Source organism: Oncorhynchus gorbuscha, linkage group LG01, assembly GCF_021184085.1.
Source record: "Oncorhynchus gorbuscha isolate QuinsamMale2020 ecotype Even-year linkage group LG01, OgorEven_v1.0, whole genome shotgun sequence".
Taxonomy (NCBI): Eukaryota; Metazoa; Chordata; class Actinopteri; order Salmoniformes; family Salmonidae; genus Oncorhynchus; species Oncorhynchus gorbuscha.
The window spans coordinates 118,774,400-118,798,123 of NC_060173.1; the positions used below are offsets into that span (position 1 = coordinate 118,774,400).

Consider the following 23,724-nt stretch of genomic DNA (forward strand, 5'->3'; position numbering starts at 1 on the left):
ACCTTGGGATCAACAGCATCTCAGCATCTCAACTGGAGGAGATAAATTAGCTGTAAAGTCAATTCCATCCAGCCCAGTCTCTCTGGGGAGGAACGGCCCCATCCAGCCCAGTCTCTCTGGGGAGGAACGGCCCCATCCAGTCTCTCTGGGGAGGAACGGCCCCATCCAACCCAGTCTCTCTGGGGAGGAACGGCCCCATCCAGTCTCTCTGGGGAGGAACGGCCCCATCCAGCCCTGTCTCTCTGGGGAGGAACGGCCCCATCCAGCCCTGTCTCTCTGGGGAGGAACGGCCCCATCCAGCCCTGTCTCTCTGGGGAGGAACGGCCCCATCCAGTCTCTCTGGGGAGGAACGGCCCCATCCAACCCAGTCTCTCTGGGGAGGAACGGCCCCATCCAGCCCTGTCTCTCTGGGGAGGAACGGCCCCATCCAGCCCTGTCTCTCTGGGGAGGAACGGCCCCATCCAGCCCTGTCTCTCTGGGGAGGAACGGCCCCATCCAGTCTCTCTGGGGAGGAACGGCCCCATCCAGCCCAGTCTCTCTGGGGAGGAACGGCCCAATCCAGTCTCCAGCCCTGTCTCTCTGGGGAGGAACGGCCCCATTCAACCCAGTAATATCCTAGACGCAGTCGCACCCCTAAAAACAAAAAAACGTTTGTCATAAGAAACTAGCTCCCTGGTATACAGAAAATACCCGAGCTCTGAAGCGAGCTTCGAATGGAAATGGCGCCACACCAAACTGGAAGCTTGGAAAGACAGTACCGTGTAGTATCGAAGAGCCATCGCTGCTGGTCATCCTATATTTCCTGCTTAATTTAGTTTATTTTATTTTTACAGGGACAGTGCACATTAATCAACGTTTCAGTAAAAGTGCCGGTTTTAGCCAGCCGGCTAATTTTCAACCGCAGTCCCTGGGCAGGTTATTGAATTAGGTAAAGCCCCGCCTTATCACAGCTCACTGGTCACCATAGCAGCACCCACTCGTAGCATACGCTCCAGCAGGTATATCTCACTGGTCACCATAGCAACACCCACTCGCCTCCCCAATTGAAGAGAATAAGAACAATCCTAAATGTATTTTTGATACTGTCACAAAGCTAACTAAAAAGCAACGTTCCCCAAGAGAGGACGGTTTTCACTTCAGCAGTGATAAATTCATGAACTTCTTTTGACGAAAGATTATTATGAGCATTTGGGCTCCCGAGTGGCGCAGCGGTCTAAGGCACTGGCTCTCAGTTCAAGAGGTTTCACTGCAGTCCCTGGTTCATATCCAGGTTGCATCACATCCGGCTGTGATTGGGGGTCCCATAAAGGCGGCGCACAATTGGCCCAGAGTCGTCTGGGTTTGGACAATTGTAAATAAAAACTGGCTCTTAACTGACATGCCGAGTCAAATGAAGTATAAATAATTAGAGAGCAAATTATGGATGACTCTTTAAATCTGTGTATTTCTCCAAAGCTCAGTTGTCCTGAGACTGCCAGGATCAAGGGAGACAGATTTTCTTTTAATACTATATCTCTTGACACATTGATGAAACCAGGTAGGGCAGTTGAGAACACCTTTATTTAACCAGGTAGGCCAGTTGAGAACACCTTTATTTAACCAGGTAGGCTAGTTGGGAACACCTTTATTTAACCAGGTTCTAGCCAACAGCTCACAGATACAACAGGGAGGGGGGGGGTAGGCTATCTACAATAATGAGATTATTATGGACAACAGCGATATTATTTTTTATTTGTCAAACTGCATCGATCATCATGTCGCCAGAATAAGACCCGTGATAAGAATTACAAAGCCCACCACTGTGCACTATCACCACCCTGTGAAGTTCATCACTGTGCTCTATCACCACCCTGTGAAGCTCATCAAGCCCACCACTGTGCTCTATCACCACCCTGTGAAGCTCATCAAGCCCACCACTGTGCTCTATCACCACCCTGTGAAGCTCATCAAGCCCATCACTGTGCTCTATCACCACCCTGTGAAGCTCATCAAGCCCACCACTGTGCTCTATCACCACCCTGTGAAGCTCATCAAGCCCACCACTGTGCTCTATCACCACTCTGTGAAGTTCATCAAGCCCATCACTGTGCTCTATCACCACTCTGTGAAGCCCATCACTGTGCTCTATGACCACCCTGTGAAGTTCATCACTGTGCTCTATCACCACCCTGTGAAGCTCATCAAGCCCACCACTGTGCTCTATCACCACCCTGTGAAGCTCATCAAGCCCACCACTGTGCTCTATCACCACCCTGTGAAGCTCATCAAGCCCATCACTGTGCTCTATCACCACCCTGTGAAGCTCATCAAGCCCATCACTGTGCTCTATCACCACCCTGTGAAGCTCATCAAGCCCACCACTGTGCTCTATCACCACCCTGTGAAGTTCATCACTGTGCTCTATCACCACCCTGTGAAGCTCATCAAGCCCACCACTGTGCTCTATCACCACCCTGTGAAGCTCATCAAGCCCACCACTGTGCTCTATCACCACCCTGTGAAGCCCATCACTGTGCTCTATCACCACCCTGTGAAGTTCATCACTGTGCTCTATCACCACTCTGTGAAGTTCATCACTGTGCTCTATCACCACCCTGTGAAGTTCATCACTGTGCTCTATCACCACCCTGTGAAGTTCATCACTGTGCTCTATCACCACCCTGTGAAGCTCATCAAGCCCACCACTGTGCTCTATCACCACCCTGTGAAGTTCATCACTGTGCACTATCACCACCCTGTGAAGTTCATCAAGCCCATTACTGTGCTCTATCACCACTCTGTGAAGTTCATCAAGCCCATCACTGTGCTCTTTCACCACCCTGTGAAGTTCATCAAGCCCATCACTGTGCACTATCACCACCCTGTAAAGTTCATCACTGTGCACTATCACCACCCTGTAAAGTTCATCAGAAGTTTCACTTCCTATGGCTTCCACTAGATGTCAACCGCCTTTAGAAACTTGAATGAGGCTTCTACTGTGTTGTGGGACTGAATAAGAGCTGAATGAGTCAGGTTACTGGCAGAGAGCCATTTCCTGGTCATGTGCATTCCACATGATATCGCCCTGCGTTCCATTTTTCTGAGCGCCGTCTCAGATTATTGCATGGTTTGCTTTTTCCGTAAAGTGTTTTTGAAATCTGACACAGCGGTTGCATTAACTAGAGATATATCTATAATTCCATGTGTATAACTTGTATTATCATCTACATTTATGATGAGTATTTCTGTTGAATCGATGTGGCTATGCAAAATCACTTGATGTTTTTGGAACTAGTGATGTAGAAATCAGATTTCTTTATATAAATATGAACTTTATCAAACAAAACATACATGTATTGTGTATCATGAAGTCATATGAGTGTAATCTGATGAAGATCATCAAAGGTTAGTGATGAATTTGATCTCTATTTGTGCTTTTTGTGACTCCCGTCTTTGGCTGGAAAACTGGCTGTGTTTTTCTGTGACTTGGCTGTAAAGCCTATTTGAAAATCAGACGCTGTGCTGGGATTAACAACACGATTACCTTTAAAACAGTATAAGATACATGTTTGTCTGAGGAATTTTAATCATGAGATTTACATTTACATTTAAGTCATTTAGCAGATTTCTGTTGTTTTGAGTTTGGCGCCCTACACTTTCACTGGCTGTTGTCATATCATCCTGTTAACGGGATTACAGCCATGAGAAGATTTAAGAGGGCTACTTTTATTTTTACTTGAGTAAATTACAATCTAAGTACCAGTAGTTTTACTTAAGTAACGGGACAGATCTCTGGTACATCTCTATTATAAACAACAAAAACACTTTTATTTTGGGGGGGGGGGGACATTTGTTTTCCCATAATCCTTTACAGAAATGTTTCAATCCCAAAGTAAACTGCAGAGTTCAGACAAATAATGAATAGCTTAAAAACCTGTTTTAAACAAGTACTGTATATCATAGAGCTATACCTCGGGCCACACCACTGGACTGGATCTGGGGTCTATAGAGAAGTGTGTTTTTGAAGTCCTCACAAGAATAGTAAATCAAACGTGTCTGTAAATAAGATTCAGTAGAGGAGGACTGAGCCCAGCACAGTGACAGATGGTGCTCGAGTCTGGGACATGCACACACACACACTGACGCGTGCACACACACTGACACACACACACACACACACACACACACACACACACACACACACACACACACACACACACACACACACACACACACACACACACACACACACACACACACACACACACACACACACACACACACACACACACACACACACACACACTAGGGGACAGCTGAACAGAGTGTGGCTGTTAATTGTCTCCCTGGCAAAGTTGAGGAGAGACAGAGGGATACATTCACCACATGCTGCACTAATTCATGGACAAACACAAAACAGGAGAGAGAGAAGGGAAAGAAAGAGAGAGGAAAGAGAGGAGAGAGTAGAGAGAAAGTGGAGAGAGGAAAGCGGAAAGAGAGGAGAGAGAAAGGGGAGAGAGGAAAGCAGAAAGAGAGAGGAGAGAGAAAGGGGAGAGAGAGGAAAGAGAGAGAGGAGAGAGAAAGGGGAGAGAGGAAAGAGAGGAAAGAGAGAGGATAGAGAAAGGGGAGAAAGGAAAGCAGAAAGAGAGAGAGGAAAGCAGAAAGAGAGAGGAGAGAGAAAGGGGAGAGAGAGGAAAGAGAGAGAGGAAAGAGAGAGGAGAGAGAAAGGGGAGAGAGGAAAGCAGAAAGAGAGAGGAGAAACAAAGGGGAGAGAGAGGAAAGAGAGAGAGGAAAGGGAGAGGAGAGAGAGTAGAGAGAAATTGGAGAGAGGAAGGGGAGAGAGAGGAAAGCGGAAAGAGAGAGGAGAGAGAAAGGGGAGAGAAAGGAAAGAGAGGAAAGAGAGAGGAGAGAGAAAGGGGAGAGAGAGGAGAGAGAGAGGAGAGAGAAAGGGGAGAGAAAGGAAAGAGAGGAAAGAGAGAGAGGAAAGAGAGGAAAGAGAGAGGAGAGAGAAAGGGGAGAGAGAGAGGGGAGAGAGAGGAGAGAGAGAGGAGAGAGAAAGGGGAGAGAGAGGAAAGAGAGAGAGGAAAGAGAGGAGAGAGAAAGGGGAGAGAGAGGAGAGAGAGATTAGAGAGAAAGTGGAGAGAGGAAAGCGGAAAGAGAGAGGAGAGAGAAAGGGGAGAGAGAGGAGAGAGAGAGGAGAGAGAAAGGGGAGAGAGAGGAAAGAGAGAGAAAGATAGAGGAGAGAGAAAGGGGAGAGAGAGGAGAGAGAAAGGGGAGAGAAAGGGGAGAGGGAGGAAAGAGAGGGAAAGAGAGAGGAGAGAGAGGAGAGAGAAAGGGGAGAGAGAGGAAAGAGAGGGAAAGAGAGAGGAGAGAAAGAGGGAGGGAGAGAGAGGAGAGTCTGTCAGACTCCACTGCTCCACCTGGCTAGTTCACCCCTCATGAAGAGAGATCTGGCTCGTTCACCCCTCATGAAGAGAGATCTGTCCACCTGGCTAGTTCACCCCTGATGAAGAGAGATCTGTCCACCTGGCTAGTTCACCCCTCATGAAGAGAGATCTGGGCACAGGGACTATGGTGGTCTGTTTAAAACATGTGGGTATTACAGACTCGGACAGGGAGAGGATGAAAATGTCAATGAAGACACTTGCCAGCTGGTCAGAGCATGCTCTGAGTACACGTCCTGGTAATCCGTCTGGCCCTGCGTCCTTGTGAATGTTGACCTGTTTAAAGGTCTTACTGACAGTCGTCCAGAACAGCTGGTGCTCTCATTCATGGTTCAGTGATGCTTTCCACAAAGTGTGTGTAGTAAAGGTGATCTAGAGTTTTTTCGCCTCTAGTTGCACAGGCGACAAAGAAATGAGGTAAGACGTATTTCAGTTTCCCTGCATGAAAGCCATTAGGCCCTGACACACACAATTCAAGGCACGCTTTACTCTCCCCACTGACTATAAGCCTCTTAGCAGGTGGCATCTGTGACTCCTCAGCTCCATAAGTGAAAACTTAACAACCAGTAATACCGTTTACTGAAAGAGGAAGGCTTGACCTTTAAACAAGCATGTTCAAGTTCATCTGCAATGAATGTAAATCTGAATTTACATTTTAATCTAAATCTGAATCTAAACCTGAATGTAAATCTGAATTTAAATTTTAATCTAAATCTGAATCTAAACCTGAATGTGAATCTAAACCTAAACCTGCATCTGAATCTGAATGTAAATCTGAATTTAAATTTGAATCTAAATCTGAATGTAAATCTGAATCTGAATCTAAACCTGAATGTAAATCTAAATCTAAATCTGAATCTAAACCTAAATCTACATCTAAAGTTGAATCTAAACCTGAATGTAAATCTAAATCTAAATCTGAATCTAAACCTAAATCTACATCTAACTTTGAATCTAAATCTGAATGTAAATCTAAATCTGAATCTAAACCTAAATCTACATCTAAATTTGAATCTAAATCTGAATCTAAATCTGAATCTGAATTTAAATCTGAATCTAAATCTGAATCTAAATCTGAATGTAAATCTGAATTTAAATCTGAATCTAAATCTGAATCAATTTGAATCAAAATCTAAATCTGAATGTAAATCTGAATCTGAATTTAAATCTGAATCTGAGTTTAGTTTAATCAGTTTAATCAGGCCGAGACCATTTCTATCTATTCTCTATGGCTTTATGGGTCCCTCGCCCTGCTCACACCTGGTAGAGAGCAGCATGGTTCCCATTGAATGGTGATTTGCGTTCCTTGTCTCTATGGTGACGGCTGCTGTGCTTACTGCGCTGGAGCTGCTGCCTCAGCTTGGAAATCTGGAGAGAGAGAGAGACAACAGAGAGATGAGACGGGTCAGAGGGAGGAGAGGGAAGAACTGGTCCAAAATGACCTGAACCGAGAACAGTGATAAAGCCTGAACCATTTCATTACACGTATAATGCTATGTGTTCCTCTTATAACAACTTCTGGCCAGTGGATGAACGTAATGTCGTTCACCTAGACAGTGACAGCGAGTGACAAGCCACATTGATACAATAGACAATCCCCTACATAGACAAGTGCAGTAAACTGGGGAAATGAGGCCCGACAAGATATAACAGTTTCTGTTCCTGTGTAATTAGACGAGATGAACTCCTTGACCCCACGCTGACCTGTCTCTAATTAGACTAGATGAGCTCCCTGACCCCACGCTCCCTGACCCCGCGCAGACACGTCTCTAATTAGACTAGATGAGCTCCCAGACCCCACGCTCCCTGACCCCGCGCAGACACGTCTCTAATTAGACGAGATGAGCTCCCTGACCCCCGCGCAGACACGTCTCTAATTAGACTAGATGAGCTCCCTGACCCCACGCTCCCTGACCCCGCGCAGACACGTCTCTAATTAGACGAGATGAGCTCCCTGACCCCCGCGCAGACACGTCTCTAATTAGACGAGATGAGCTCCCAGACCCCACGCTGACCTGTCTCTAATTAGACTAGATGAGCTCCCTGACCCCACGCACCCTGACCCCGCGCAGACACGTCTCTAATTAGACGAGATGAGCTCCCTGACCCCCGCGCAGACACGTCTCTAATTAGACTAGATGAGCTCCCTGACCCCACGCTCCCTGACCCCACGCTCCATGACCCCACGCTGACCTGTCTCTAATTAGACTAGATGAGCTCCCTGACCCCACGCTGACTCGTCTCTAATTAGACTAGATGAGCTCCCTGACCCCACGTCCTCTGACCCCACGCTCCATGACCCCACGCTGACCTGTCTCTAATTAGACTAGATGAGCTCCCTGACCCCACGCTCCCTGACCCCACGCTCCATGACCCCACGCTGACCTGTCTCTAATTAGACTAGATGAGCTCCCAGACCCCACGCTGACCCGTCTCTAATTAGACTAGATGAGCTCCCTGACCCCACGCTGACCTGTCTCTAATTAGATTAGATGAGCTCCCAGACCCCACGCAGACTCGTCTCTAATTAGACTAGATGAGCTCCCAAACCCAGCCACACACACCTCTACCCTGACCCAGGCACACCTCTACCCTGACCCAGCCACACACACCACTACTCTGACCCAGCCACACACCTCTACCCTGACCCAGCCACACCACTACCCTGACCCTGACCCAGCCACACACCTCTACCCTGACCCAGCCACACCACTACCCTGACCCTGACCCAGCCACACCTCTACCCTGACCCTGACCCAGCCACACACCTCTACCCTGACCCAGCCACACCACTACTCTGACCCAGCCACACACCTCTACCCTGACCCAGCCACACCACTACCCTGACCCTGACCCAGCCACACACCTCTACCCTGACCCAGCCACACCACTACCCTGACCCAGCCACACCTCTACCCTGACCCTGACCCAGCCACACACCTCTACCCTGACCCAGCCACACCTCTACCCTGACCCAGCCACACCACTACTCTGACCCAGCCACACCTCTACCCTGACCCAGCCACACCACTACTCTGACCCAGCCACACACCTCTACCCTGACCCAGCCACACCTCTACCCTGACCCTGACCCAGCCACACCTCTACCCTGACCCTGACCCAGCCACACCTCTACCCTGACCCTGACCCAGCCACACCTATACCCTGACCCTGCCACACCTCTACCCTGACCCTGACCCAGCCACACCACTACTCTGACCCAGCCACACCTCTACCCTGACCCAGCCACACCACTACTCTGACCCAGCCACACACCTCTACCCTGACCCTGACCCAGCCACACCTCTACCCTGACCCTGACCCAGCCACACCTCTACCCTGACCCTGACCCAGCCACACCTCTACCCTGACCCTGACCCAGCCACACCTATACCCTGACCCAGCCACACCTCTACCCTGACCCTGACCCAGACACCTCTACCCTGACCCTGACCCAGCCACACACACCACTACTCTGACCCAGCCACACCACTACTCTGACCCAGCCACACACCTCTATCCTGACCCAGCCACACCTCTATCCTGACCCAGCCACACCTCTATCCTGACCCAGCCACACCTCTACCCTGACCCAGCCACACCTCTACCCTGACCCAGCCACACACCTCTACCCTGACCCAGCCACACCTCTACCCTGACCCAGCCACACCTCTACACTGACCCAGCCACACCTCTACACTGACCCAGCCACACCTGACCCAGCCACACCTGACCCAGCCACACCTCTACCCTGACCCAGCCACACACCACTGACCCAGCCACACCTCTACCCTGACCCAGCCACACCTCTACCCTGACCCAGCCACACACCCTGACCCTGACCCAGCCACACCTCTACCCTGACCCTGACCCAGCCACACCACTACCCTGACCCAGCCACACACCACTACCCTGACCCAGCCACACCTCTATCCTGACCCACACCTCTACCCTGACCCAGCCACACCTCAACCCTGACCCAGCCACACCTCAACCCTGACCCTGACCCAGCCACACCTATACCCTGACCCTGACCCAGCCACACCTCTACCCTGACCCTGACCCAGCCACACCTCTACCCTGACCCTGACCCAGCCACACCTCTACCCTGACCCTGACCCAGCCACACACACCACTACTCTGACCCAGCCACACCTCTACCCTGACCCAGCCACACCTCTACCCTGACCCAGCCACACCTCTACCCTCTACCCTGACCCAGCCACACACCACTACCCCCAGCCACACCTGACCCAGCCACACCTCTACCCTGACCCAGCCCACACACCTCTACCCAGCCACACCTGACCCAGCCACACCTCTACCCTGACCCAGCCACACCTCTACCCTGACCCAGCCACACCTCTACCCTGACCCAGCCACACCTCTACCCTGACCCAGCCACACCTCTACCCTGACCCAGCCACACCTCTACCCTGACCCAGCCACACCTCTACCCTGACCCAGCCACACCTCTACCCTGACCCAGCCACACACCACTAACCTGACCCAGCCACACCTCTACCCTGACCCAGCCACACCTCTACCCTGACCCAGCCACACCTCTACCCTGACCCAGCCACACCTCTACCCTGACCCAGCCACACACCACTACCCTGACCCAGCCACACCTCTACCCTGACCCTGACCCAGCCACACCACTACCCTGACCCAGCCACACACCACTACCCTGACCCAGCCACACCCACTACCCTGACCCAGCCACACCCACTACCCTGACCCAGCCACACCTCTACCCTGACCCAGCCACACCTCAACCCTGACCCAGCCACACCTCTCACCCCAGCCACACCCTGACCCAGCCACACCCCTACCACTGACCCTGACCCAGCCACACCTCTACCCTGACCCTGACCCAGCCACACCTCTACCCTGACCCTGACCCAGCCACACCTCTACCCTGACCCTGACCCAGCCACACCTCACCACTACCCTGACCCAGCCACACCTCTATCCTGACCCACACCTGACCCAGCCACACCTCTACCCTGACCCTCACCCTGACCCTGCCCAGCCACACCTCTACCCTGACCCACACCCAGCCACACCTCTACCCTGACCCAGCCACACCTCTACCCTGACCCAGCCACCTACCCTGACCCAGCCACACCTCTACCCTGACCCAGCCACACCTCTACCCTGACCCAGCCACACCTCTACCCTGACCCAGCCACACCTCTACCCTGACCCAGCCACACCTCTACCCTGACCCAGCCACACCTCTACCCTGACCCAGCCACACACCTCTACCCTGACCCAGCCACACCTCTACCCTGACCCAGCCACACACCACTACCCTGACCCAGCCACACCTCTACCCTGACCCTGACCCAGCCACACTCTACCCTGACCCAGCCACACCTCAACCCTGACCCAGCCACACTCTAACCCTGACCTCACCCTGACCCTGACCCAGCCACACCTCTACCCTGACCCAGCCACACCTCTACCCTGACCCTGACCCAGCCACACCTCTACCCTGACCCTGACCCAGCCACACCTCTACCCTGACCCTGACCCAGCCACACCTCTACCCTGACCCAGCCACACCCCTGACCCAGCCACACCTGACCCAGCCACCCGCCACACCACTACCCTGACCCAGCCACACCTACCCTGACCCAGCCACACCTCTACCCTGACCCAGCCACACCTCTACCCTGACCCAGCCACACCTCTACCCTGACCCAGCCACACCTCCCTACCCTGACCCAGCCACACCTCTACCCTGACCCACCTCTACCCTGACCCAGCCACACCTCTACCCTGACCCAGCCACACCTCCTCTACACTGACCCAGCCACACCTCTACACTGACCCAGCCACACCTGACCCAGCCACACCTCTACCCTGACCCAGCCACACCCCTGACCCACACCTAACCTGACCCAGCCACACCTCTACCCTGACCCAGCCAGCCACACCTCTACCCTCTACCCTGACCCAGACCCAGCCACACCTCTACCCTGACCCTGACCCAGCCACACCTCTACCCTGACCCTGACCCAGCCACACCCACCCAGCCACACCTGACCCAGCCACACCTCTATCCTGACCCACACCTCTACCCTGACCCAGCCACACCTCAACCCTGACCCAGCCACACCTCAACCCTGACCCTGACCCAGCCACACCTATACCCTGACCCTGACCCAGCCACACCTCTACCCTGACCCTGACCCAGCCACACCTCTACCCTGACCCTGACCCAGCCACACCTCTACCCTGACCCTGACCCAGCCACACACACCACTACTCTGACCCAGCCACACCTCTACCCTGACCCAGCCACACCTCTACCCTGACCCAGCCACACACCACTACCCTGACCCAGCCACACCTCTACCCTGACCCACACCTCTACCCTGACCCAGCCACACCTCAACCCTGACCCAGCCACACCTCTACCCTGACCCAGCCACACACCACTACCCTGACCCAGCCACACCTCTACCCTGACCCACACCTCTACCCTGACCCAGCCACACCTCAACCCTGACCCAGACCACTACCCTGACCCAGCCACACCTCTACCCTGACCCACACCTCTACCCTGACCCAGCCACACCTCAACCCTGACCCAGCCACACCTCAACCCTGACCCAGCCACACCTCTACCCTGACCCAGCCACACACCACTACCCTGACCCAGCCACACACATTTATGCTGCAGTAGTTTATGTGTCGAGGGGCTAGGGTCAGTTTGTTTTATCTGGAGTACTTCTCCTGTCCTATTCGGTGTCCTGTGTAAATCTAAGTGTGCGTTCTCTAATTCTCTCCTTCTCTCTTTCTTTCTCTCTCTCGGAGGACCTGAGCCCTAGGACCATGCCTCAGGACTACCTGACATGATGACTCCTTGCTGTCCCCAGTCCACCTGGCCGTGCTGCTGCTCCAGTTTCAACTGTTCTGCCTTGATTATTATTATTTGACCATGCTGGTCATTTATGAACATTTGAACATCTTGGCCATGTTCTGTTATAATCTCCACCTGGCGCAGCCAGAAGAGGACTGGCCACCCCACATAGCCTGGTTCCTCTCTAGGTTTCTTCCTAGGTTTTGGCCTTTCTAGGAAGTTTTTCCAGCTGGGCGAGGGGGCAGCCCTGTGAGGGGGCAGCTGGGTGAGGAGGGGAGGAGGAGAGGGACGGGGTGGGGAGGAGTGCATACCTCTTTAAGTTGGTCAGGGCTTCCCCAGGAGGCTGAACGTTGGTGAGAAGCCCTCCTCTTCTCCACAAACTCCTCTGCCCAGGCACTGGGGGTCTGGGGAAAGAGAGAGAGACACACACAGATACATAAACACAACAAATCAACCAATGTTGTGCATAAAAAGGCCTAAGTCTTATGAACAGTTCATGTACTGTGATAACTCCCAGAGGAATCATGTATAACAAGTTTGTGTATATTTGTTTAAATGTTTGAACAGTTGCAGGACATTTTGGTGATGAGGACTTCCATTACCACTGGCCTTCCACATAAAGGAAAATCAACAGCTCTCAGATCCAGCCAGAGAGGGAGTGACCCTGACCCTCTAACGACCCACACCATAACCCAGCCTGGTGCTGTAACGACCCAAACCATAACCCAGCCTGCTGCTGTAACGACCCACACCATGACCCAGCCTGCTGCTGTAACGACCCACAACTGATCATCAGCCTGCTGCTGTAACGACCCACAACTGGTGAAATACTACACCCTGACCATCAGCCTGTATGCTGGTGAAATACCACACCCTGATCATCAGCCTGTATGTAGTGAAATACCAAACCATAACCAGCCTGCTGTGTGAAATACCACACCCTGACCCAGCCTGCTCTGTGAAACACCACAACTGATCATCAGCCTGCTGTATCTACAACTGGTGAAATACTACACCCTGACCATCAGCCTGTATGTAGTGAAATACCACACCCTGATCATCAGTCTGTATGTAGTGAAATACCACACCCTGATCATCAGTCTGTATGTAGTGAAATACCACACCCTGATCATCAGTCTGTATCTAGTGAAATACCACACCCTGATCATCAGTCTGTATCTAGTGAAATACCACACCCTGATCATCAGTCTGTATCTAGTGAAATACCACACCCTGATCATCAGTCTGTATCTAGTGAAATACCACACCCTGATCATCAGTCTGTATGTAGTGAAATACCACACCCTGATCATCAGCCTGTATCTAGTGAAATACCACACCCTGATCATCAGTCTGTATCTAGTGAAATACCACACCCTGATCATCAGTCTGTATCTAGTGAAATACCACACCCTGATCATCAGCCTGTATCTAGTGAAACACCACACCCTGATCATCAGTCTGTATCTAGTGAAATAACACACCCTGATCATCAGCCTAGATCATCAGCCTGTATCTAGTGAAATACCACACCCTGATCATCAGTCTGTATCTAGTGAAATACCACACCCTGATCATCAGCCTGTATCTAGTGAAATACCACACCTTCCCAGGTAGGTAGGTAGGTAGGTAGGTAGGTAGGTAGGTAGGGAGGTAGGTAGGTAGGTAGGAAGGTAGGTAGGTTGGTAGCTCAATAGGTATGTAGGTAGGTAGGTCGGTAGGTAGGGAGGTAGGGAGGTTAGTAGCCAGATAGGTATGTAGGTAGGGAGGTAAGTAGGTAGTAGGTAGGTAGGTAGGTAGGTAGGTAGGTAAGTAGGTAGGGAGGTAGGTAGGTAGCTAGGTAGGTAGGTAGGTATGTAGGTAGGGTGATAGGTAGGTAGGTAGGTAGGTAGGTAGGCAGGCAGGCAGGCAGGCAGGCAGGCAGGCAGGCAGGCAGGGAGGGAGGTAGGTAGGTAGGTAGGTAGGTAGGTAGGTAGGTAGGTAGGTAGGTAGGTAGGTAGGTAGGTAGGTAGGGAGGGAGGTAGGGAGGGAGGTAAGTAGATAGCTAGCTAGCTAGCTAGCTAGCTAGGTAGGTAGGTAGGTAGGTAGGTACGTAGGTAGGGAGGGAGGGAGGTAAGTAGATAGCTAGCTAGCTAGCTAGCTAGCTAGGTAGGTAGGTAGGTAGGTAGGTAGGTAGGTACGTAGGTAGGTAGGTAGGTAGGTAGGTAGGTAGGTAGGTAGGTAGGTAGGTAGGTAGGTAGGTAGGTAGGTAGATAGATAGGTAGGGAGGGAGGTAAGTAGGGTGGGTGGGTAGGAAGCTAGGTAGGTAGGTAGGTTATGTAGGTAGGGAGGTAGGTAGGTAGGTATGTAGGGAGGGAGGGAGGTAGGTAGGTAGCTAGCTATCTAGGTAGATAGGTAGGTAGGTAGGTAGCTATCTAGGTAGGGAGGGAGGTAAGTAGGGTGGGTGGGTAGGAAGCTAGGTACTCCTTCAAGTTTTAAAAATGTTTATGGGTGGGGGAATTGCTCATAAATATTTATATGGGGGTGAACGTAGCTGTACCTGACCCAGTACACATACCAGAAGTCCACCGGCTCTGATCATTAAATGATGTGCATTGCTAGCAAATTCAGTTCTGACCAGTTAGCTCACAGCAGTAAGGTCCTGTCCAGTTAGCTCACAGCAGTAAGGTCCTGACCAGTTAGCTCACAGCAGTAAGGTCCTGACCAGTTAGCTCACAGCAGTAAGGTCCTGACCAGTCCAGACCTGCTGTGAGCTAACTGGCCAGAACTGGTCAGGACCTTACTGCTGTGAGCTAACTGGTCAGGAGCCCAGAACTGAGTAGAGCCCAGAGCAGAGTAGAGACCAGAGCAGAGTAGAGTAGAGACCAGAGCAGAGTAGAGCCCAGAGCAGATCCCAGAGCAGAGCAGAGTAGAGCCCAGAGCAGAGTAGAGCCCAGAGCAGAGTAGAGCCCAGAGTAGAGTAGAGCCCAGAGCAGAGTAGAGACCAGAGTAGAGCCCAGAGCAGAGTAGAGCCCAGAGCAGAGTAGAGCCCAGAGCAGAGTAGAGTAGAGCCCAGAGCAGATCCCAGAGCAGAGTAGAGCCCAGAGCAGAGTAGAGCCCAGAGCAGAGCCCAGAGCAGAGTAGAGCCCAGACCAGAGTAGAGCCCAGAGCAGAGCCCAGAACTGATTAGAGCCCAGAGTAGAGCCCAGAGCAGAGTAGAGCCCAGAGCAGAGTAGAGCCCAGAGCAGAGCCCAGAGTAGAGCCCAGAGCAGAGCAGACCCCAGAGCATAAGAGAGCAGAGTACAACCCAGATCAGAGTAGAGCCCAGATCAGAGTAGAACCCAGAGCAGAGCAGACCCCAGAGCATAAGAGAGAGAGCAGAGATCACCCCAGATCAGAGTAGAACCCAGAGCAGAGCAGACCCCAGAGCATAAGAGAGCAGAGTACAACCCAGATCAGAGTAGAGCCCAGATCAGAGTAGAACCCAGAGCAGAGCAGACCCCAGAGCATAAGAGAGCAGAGTACAACCCAGATCAGAGTAGAGCCCAGAGAATAGCAAAGTAGAGCCCAGAGAAAAGCAAAGTAGAGCCCAGGGCAGAGCAAAGCAGAGAAGAGAAAAGTAGAGCCCAGAGCAGAGTCCAGAGCAGAGTAGAGCCCAAAGTAGAGTTCAGAGAAGAGCAGAATAGAGCCCAGAGTTGAATAGAGCCCATGACAAAGCAGAGTAAAGTACAGAGCCCAGAGTAGAGCCCAGAGCAGAGTAGAGTAGAACCCAGAGCAGAGTAGAGCCCAGAGCAGAGTAGAGTAGAGCCCATAGCAGAGTAGAGCCCAGAGCAGAGTAGAGTAGAGCCGAGAGCAGAGTAAAGTAGAGCCCAGAGCAGAGTAGAGTAGAGCCCAGAGCAGAGTAGAGTAGAGCCCAGAGCAGAGCAGTGCCCAGAGCAGAGTAGAGTAGAGCCCATAGCAGAGCAGAGCCCAGAGCAGAGCAGAGTAGAGCCCAGAGTAGAGTCCAGAGTAGAGCAGAGTAGAGCCAAGAGCAGAGTAGAGCCCAGAGCAGAGTAGAGTAGAGTAGAGCCCAGAGCAGAGTAGAGCAGAGTAGAGCGCAGAGCAGAGTAGAGCCCAGAGCTGACTAGAGCAGAGTAGAGCCCAGAGCAGAGTAGAGTAGAGCCCAGAGCTGACTAGAGCAGAGTAGAGCCCAGAGCAGAGTATAGTAGAGACCAGAGCGGAGTATAGTAGAGCCCAGAGCAGAGTAACCTCCAGATCAGATCAGAGCAGAGCACCATGACTGGGACTGTTGTATACGGGAAGAGACGACTGGAGGCTGGAGAGGTCTGGTGGCAGATCTGGGTTCAAATACAATTGAAAATAATTTTAAAGTACTTTTGTCTGTGTTTGTTTGAGTGCTTGACCTGTTTAGTAGGACCAATAGAATAGTCCCAAAACTGCCAACCCCACTCATCTGACACCCCAGACAAGCCAGAGAAAACACTGAAAGTAACATTTTGAGTAGTATTTGAACCCAGGTAGGTCTGGTCCTGCCTGGGTCTTTGCCAATGATCACTTCCTCCTTCTCAGGAGTTTAAGATTACCAGCTGAGCCAGAGACCAGGACAGACACAGCTCTGTTCTACAGCTGTGGGGACTGGCTGGAGGGGGAGAGGTGGGCAGGCACAGGGAAAGAAGAGGAGAAGGGGGGACAGGGAGAGGAGAGGTGGGCACAGGGAAAGAAGAGGAGTAGGGGGGACAGGGAGAGGAGAGGTGGGCACAGGGAAAGAAGAGGAGTAGGGGGGACAGGGAGAGGAGAGTTGGGCACAGGGAAAGAAGAGGAGTAGGGGGACAGGGAGAGGAGAGGTGGGCAGGTAGAGACAGCTGTAAAGGAGGAAACACGCCACACAATGCCAAAATCACTCACACACAACACGCTGTGTCATCTGTGCCGAAAGGTCTGGAGAGGGAGAGGCCATGTTGCTGGAGCCCAATGAGTCTTTCGTTACGTTAGTCAGTATTCAATGTGTTCATTATCCCTGACACACTGAGTAACAATGTGTTCATTATCCCTGACACACTGAGTAACAATGTGTTCATTATCCCTGACACACTGAGTAACAATGTGTTCATTATCCCTGACACACTGAGTAACAATGTGTTCATTATCCCTGACACACTGAGTAACAATGTGTTCATTATCCCTGGCACACTGAGTAACAATGTGTTCATTATCCCTGACACACTGAGTAACAATGTGTTCATTATCCCTGACACACTGAGTAACAATGTGTTCATTATCCCTGACACACTGAGTAACAATGTGTTCATTATCCCTGACACACTGAGTGACAATGTGTTCATTATCCCTGACACACTGAGTGACAATGTGTTCATTATCCCTGACACACTGAGTGACAATGTGTTCATTATCCCTGACACACTGAGTGACAATGTGTTCATTATCCCTGACACACTGAGTGACAATGTGTTCATTATCCCTGACACACTGAGTGACAATGTGTTCATTATCCCTGACACACTGAGTAACAATGTGTTCATTATCCCTGACACACTGAGTAACAATGTGTTCATTATCCCTGACACACTGAGTAACAATGTGTTCATTATCCCTGACACACTGAGTAACAATGTGTTCATTATCCCTGACACACTGAGTAACAATGTGTTCATTATCCCTGACACACTGAGTAACAATGTGTTCATTATCCCTGGCACACTGAGTGACAATGTGTTCATTATCCCTGACACACTGAGTAACAATGTGTTCATTATCCCTGACACACTGAGTAACAATGTGTTCATTATCCCTGACACACTGAGTAACAATGTGTTCATTATCCCTGACACACTGAGTAACAATGTGTTCATTATCCCTGACACACTGAGTAACAATGTGTTCATTATCCCTGACACACTGAGTAACAATGTGTTCATTATCCCTGACACACTGAGTAACAATGTGTTCATTATCCCTGGCACACTGAGTAACAATGTGTTCATTATCCCTGGCACACTGAGTAACAATGTGTTCATTATCCCTGACACACTGAGTAACAATGTGTTCATTATCCCTGACACACTGAGTAACAATGTGTTCATTATCCCTGACACACTGAGTAACAATGTGTTCATTATCCCTGACACACTGAGTAACAGTATAGTACACACCAACAGTCTGATTATATAGTACACACCAACAGTCTGGGGCCCTTTATCCACTGACCCAGAGTCAGATGGTCTCCTTTATCCACTGGCCCAGAGTCTGATTATATAGTACACCCAACAGTCTGATTATATCTACTGACCCAACAGTCTGATTATATTGTTTACTGACCCAACAGTCTGATTATCTACTGACCCACCAACAGTCTGATTATATCTACTGACCCAACAGTCTGATTATATCTACTGACCCAGAGTCAGATGGTCTCCTTTATCTACTGACCCAGAGTCAGATGATTATATAGTACACACCAACAGTCTGATTATATCAACTGACCCAGAGTCAGATGAGGCCCTTTATCCACTGACCCAGAGTCAGATGAGGCCCTTTATCCACTGGCCCAGAGTCAGATGAGGCCCTTTATCTACTGGCCCAGAGTCAGATGAGGCCCTTTATCAACTGACCCAGAGTCAGATGAGGCCCTTTATCTACTGACCCAGAGTCAGATGAGGCCCTTTATCTACTGACCCAGAGTCAGATGAGGCTCCTTTATCAACTGACCCAGAGTCAGATGAGGCTCCTTTATCTACTGACCCAGAGTCAGATGAGGCCCTTTATCTACTGACCCAGAGTCAGATTTTATCTACTGACCCAGAGTCAGATGAGGCTCCTTTATCTACTGACCCAGAGTCAGATGAGGCCCTTTATCTACTGGCCCAGAGTCAGATGAGGCCCTTTATCTACTGACCCAGAGTCAGATGAGGTCCTTTATCTACTGACCCAGAGTCAGATGAGGTCCTTTATCTACTGACCCAGAGTCAGATGAGGCCCTTTATCTACTGACCCAGAGTCAGATGAGGCCCTTTATCTACTGGCCCAGAGTCAGATGAGGTCCTTTATCTACTGACCCAGAGTCAGATGAGGCCCTTTATCTACTGGCCCAGAGTCAGATGAGGTCCTTTATCTACTGACCCAGAGTCAGATGAGGCCCTTTATCTACTGACCCAGAGTCAGATGGGGCCCTTTATCCACTGACCCAGAGTCAGATGAGGCCCTTTATCTACTGACCCAGAGTCAGATGAGGCCCTTTATCTACTGACCCAGAGTCAGATGAGGCCCTTTATCTACTGACCCAGAGTCAGATGAGGTCCTTTATCTACTGACCCAGAGTCAGATGAACTTGTGGATACCCTTTTTGTCTCTGCGTCTAGACCGGTTTTGTCATCCTCTCGTGTATTTTTTGTATTTTTAGTCTTTTTTTGTATATATTTCAATATATTTTCAATCTTTTTTCCATTTTTTAAATTAAATATACCTTCCGGTACCCGCCTCACCCAATGTGATTTTTTTTTATTTTTTAGACCTTATAGCTAGAACCTCCATCAGAAGCTAGCCATCAGAGGCTAACCAGCTAACTAGCTACTAGCTATTTAGTCATTGTCAGCCACTGCTAGTGGCCTTTACCTTCTGCACAGACACCAGACGTTGTTTTTTTAGCCTGGATAATACTTGCCAGCCCGCCAGTATCAGTCTGTTTTCTATAACGCTGGATTCCTGCCGTAAACCCTGGACCATTACTCCTGATCATCACAGCTGCCTCCGAGTGACCCAGCCACGAAGCTAGCTCTGAGCCAGGCCCACCTCCCGGCCTACTCAGTGATCACCTCCCGGACTCTACCCCAACACGGCTAGAATCCACTACTCCACCTGATCCCTGCCGTGAGCCAGGCGCATCTAGTAAACTAAATTACTACAACTACAATACCTCTTTCGTCATCTGGCCCGGCCCCTCTGTCAACACAACACCGCGCCGTACCACCACGACTGGTCCGCAGACGTAAGTCCATCCATTGTGCCCTCAACCGGCCATTGCCAGACGTCGGACGCTTCTAATAACCCCGGCCTGCTAACTTTAAACGCTGTGTCTCCCGCATGCTAGCGTAGCCGTGGCTTCCCTGCTCTATTGCTGTTCACTGGACCCTATGATCACTTGGCTACATAGCTGATGCCTACTGGACTGTTCATTAATCACGGTACTCCATTTTGTTTATTTATTTTGTTTATCTGTTGTTCCCAGCCCCAAACTCAGGCCCTGTGTGTCGTTAACCGACCCTCTCTGCCCATTCACTGCCATTTTACCTGTTGTTGTTGTCTTAGTTGTCTTAGCTGATTACCTGTTGTTGTCTTACCTGTTGTTGTCTTCGCTCTCCCAATCAACACCTGTGACTGCTTTATGCCTCGCTTTATGTCTCTCTCAAATGTCAATATGCCTTGTACACTGTTGTGTAGGATAGATATCATTGTTTTAATTTACTGCAGAGCCCCTAGTCCCACTCAACATGCCTCAGATACCTCCTTTGTCCCACCTCCCACACATGCGGTGACCTCACCCAGCATAACTAGCATGTCCAGAGATGCAACATCTCTTATCATCACTCAGTGCCTGGGCTTACCTCCGCTGTACCCACACCCCACCATACCCCTGTCTGCACATTATGCCCTGAATATATTCTACCACGTCCAGAAATCTGCTCCTTTTATTCTCTGTCATTAATGCACTAAACGACCAATGTTGCTAGCCTTTAGCATCCTACTCCTCCTCTGTTCCTCAGGTGATGCAGAGGTTAACCCAGGCCCTGCGTGTCCCCAGGCACTCTCATTTGTTGTCTTCTGTAACCAAAAAAGCCTTGGTTTCATGCATGTTAACATCAGCAGCCTCCTCCCTAGTTTGTTTTACTCACTGCTGTAGCACACTCTGCCAACCCTGATGTCCTTGCCGTGTCTGAATCCTGGTTTAGGAAGGCCACCAAAAATTCTGAGATTTCCATACCCAACTACAACATTTTCTGTCAAGATAGAACTGGAGTTGCAATCTACTCCAGAGATAGCCTGCAATGTTCTGTCATCATTTCCAGGTCTTGTCACCACTTCCGCCGAAGTCGGTCCCTCTCCTTGTTCGGGGCGGTGTTCGGCGGTTGACGTCACCGACCTTCTATTCATCACTGATCCATTTTTTCATTTTCCATTGGTTTTGTCTTGTCTTCCTTCACACACTTCCTTCCAATTCCATCACTTACATGTTGTGTATTTAACCCTCTGTTTCCTCTCATGTCCTTGTCAGAGATTGTATGTGACGTGCAAGTTATGTGTTGGTGTGCGACAGGTTTTGTTATTTTGTATATTTTGGTTTTTGGAGTTTTGTCAGCATTTATTAAACGACTCCGTTTATACGTTCGTTCTCCTGACTTCCCTGCCACCAACACGCACCCTTTACAGGCCCAAACAGTTCGAGCTTCTAATTTTAAAAATGAATCTCTCCAGAAATAAGTCTCTCACTGTTTTCGCCTATTATAGATCCGCCTCAGCTCCCAGCTGTGCCCTGGACACCATATGTGAATTGATTGCCCCCCATTTATCTTCAGAGTTCATTCTGTTCAGTGACCTAAACTGGGATATGCTTTACACCCCGGCAGTCCTACAATCTAAGCTAGATGCTCTCAATCTCACACAAATCATCAAGGAACCCACCAGGTACAACCCTAAATCTGTAAACAAGGGCACCCTCACAGATTTTATCCTGACCAATTTGCCCTCCAAATACACCTTTGCTGTTTTCAATCAGGATCTCAGCGATCACTGCCTCATTGCCTGCATCCACTATGGGTCCACGGTCAAACGACCACCCCTCATCACTGTCAACGCTCCCTAAAACACTTCTGTGAGCAGCCCATTCTAATCGACCTGGCCCGGCTATCCTGGAAGGATATTGACCTCATCCCGTCAGTCAAGGATGCTTAATCGTTCTTTAAAAGTAATTTCCTCACCATCTTAAATAAGTATGCCCCTTTCAAACAATGTAGACCTAAGAACAGATACAGCCCTTGGTTCACTCCAAACCTGACTGCCCTCGACCAGCACAAAAACATCCTGTGGCAGACTGCAATAGCATCGAATAGTCCCGCGATATGCAACTTTTCAGGGAAGTCAGGAACCAATAGAACAATCAGTCAGGAAAGCAAAGACTAGCTATTTCAAGCAGAAATTTGCATCCATAGCTCTAACTCTAGCTTTGTTTTGGGACACAGTAAAGTCCATGGAGAATAAGAGCACCTCCTCCCAGCTGCCCACTGCACTGAGGCTAGGAAACACTGTCACCACCGATATAAATCCACTATAATCGAGAATTTCAGCATTTCTCTACGGCTGGCCATGCTTTCCTCCTGGCTACCCCAACCAACAGCTCCGCACCCCACGCAGCTACTTGCACAAGCCTCCCCACCCAAATCCAGATAGCAGATGTTCTGAAAAGAGCTGCAAAACCTGGACCCGTACAAATCAGCTGGGCTAGACAATCTGGACCCTCTCTTTCTAAAATGATTCGCCGCCATTGTTGCAACCCCTATTACCAGTCTGTTCAACCTCTCTTTCGTATCGTCCAAGATCCCTAAAGATTGGAAAGCTGCCGTGGTCATCCCCCTCTTCAAAAGGGGTGACACTCTAGACCCAAACTGTTATAGACCTATATTCATCCCGCCCTGCCTCTCAAAAATCTTCAAAAGAAAAGTTAACTTCCCTTTGATGTGTGGGACGGTAGGATCCCACCTCGCCAACAGCCAGTGAAATTGCAGGGCGCCAAATTCAAACAACAAAAATCTCATAATTAAAACTCCTCAAACATACAAGTATTTTACACCATTTTAAAGATAAACTTCTTGTTAATCTAGCCACAGTGTCCGATTTCAAGAAGGCTTTACGGTGAAAGCACACCATGCGATTATGTTAGGTCAGCGCCTAGCCACAGTAACCCATACAGCCATTTTCCAACCAAGGAGAGGTGTCACAAAAGTCAGAAATAGCGTTACTATTAATCACTTACCTTTGATGATCTTCATCTGATGGCACTCCCAGGTCTCGATGGTAGACAATAAATGTTCATTTTTCAATAAAGTTCATCTTTATGTCCAAAAACCTCCTTTTTGTTCGCGCGTTTAGTTCACTAATTCAAATGCACAAGGCACGGGCACTAAGTCCAGACGAAAAGTCAAAAAAGTTCCATTACAGTTTGTAGAAACATGTCAAACGATGTATATTTAGGATGTTTTTATCATAAATCAATAATATTCCAACCGGACAATTCCGTTGTCATTAGAAAGGAATTGGAACGGAGCTTGCGCAAGGATTAACAACTAAAGGCTTTCAGCTGAGGCACTTACTGCGAGTGGTCTTATTCTCTCCCCTTTCACAATAGTAGAAACAAGGTTCTAAAGACTGTTGACATCTAGT

General features: G+C 50.0%; 1 protein-coding gene across 1 annotated transcript in view; it reads right to left on the reverse strand.

The window, feature by feature from the left end:
* Window positions 1-23,724, reverse strand: part of fam117bb (family with sequence similarity 117 member Bb) — an 82,462-nt gene that overhangs the window by 8,112 nt on the left and 50,626 nt on the right. Inside the window, exons 3-4 of the mRNA XM_046348047.1 lie at window positions 12,609-12,701; window positions 6,684-6,791 (exon numbers count right to left, since the gene is read on the reverse strand). Coding sequence (XP_046204003.1) covers window positions 6,684-6,791; window positions 12,609-12,701 — 201 coding nt within the window. The remainder of the gene's footprint in view (window positions 1-6,683; window positions 6,792-12,608; window positions 12,702-23,724) is intronic.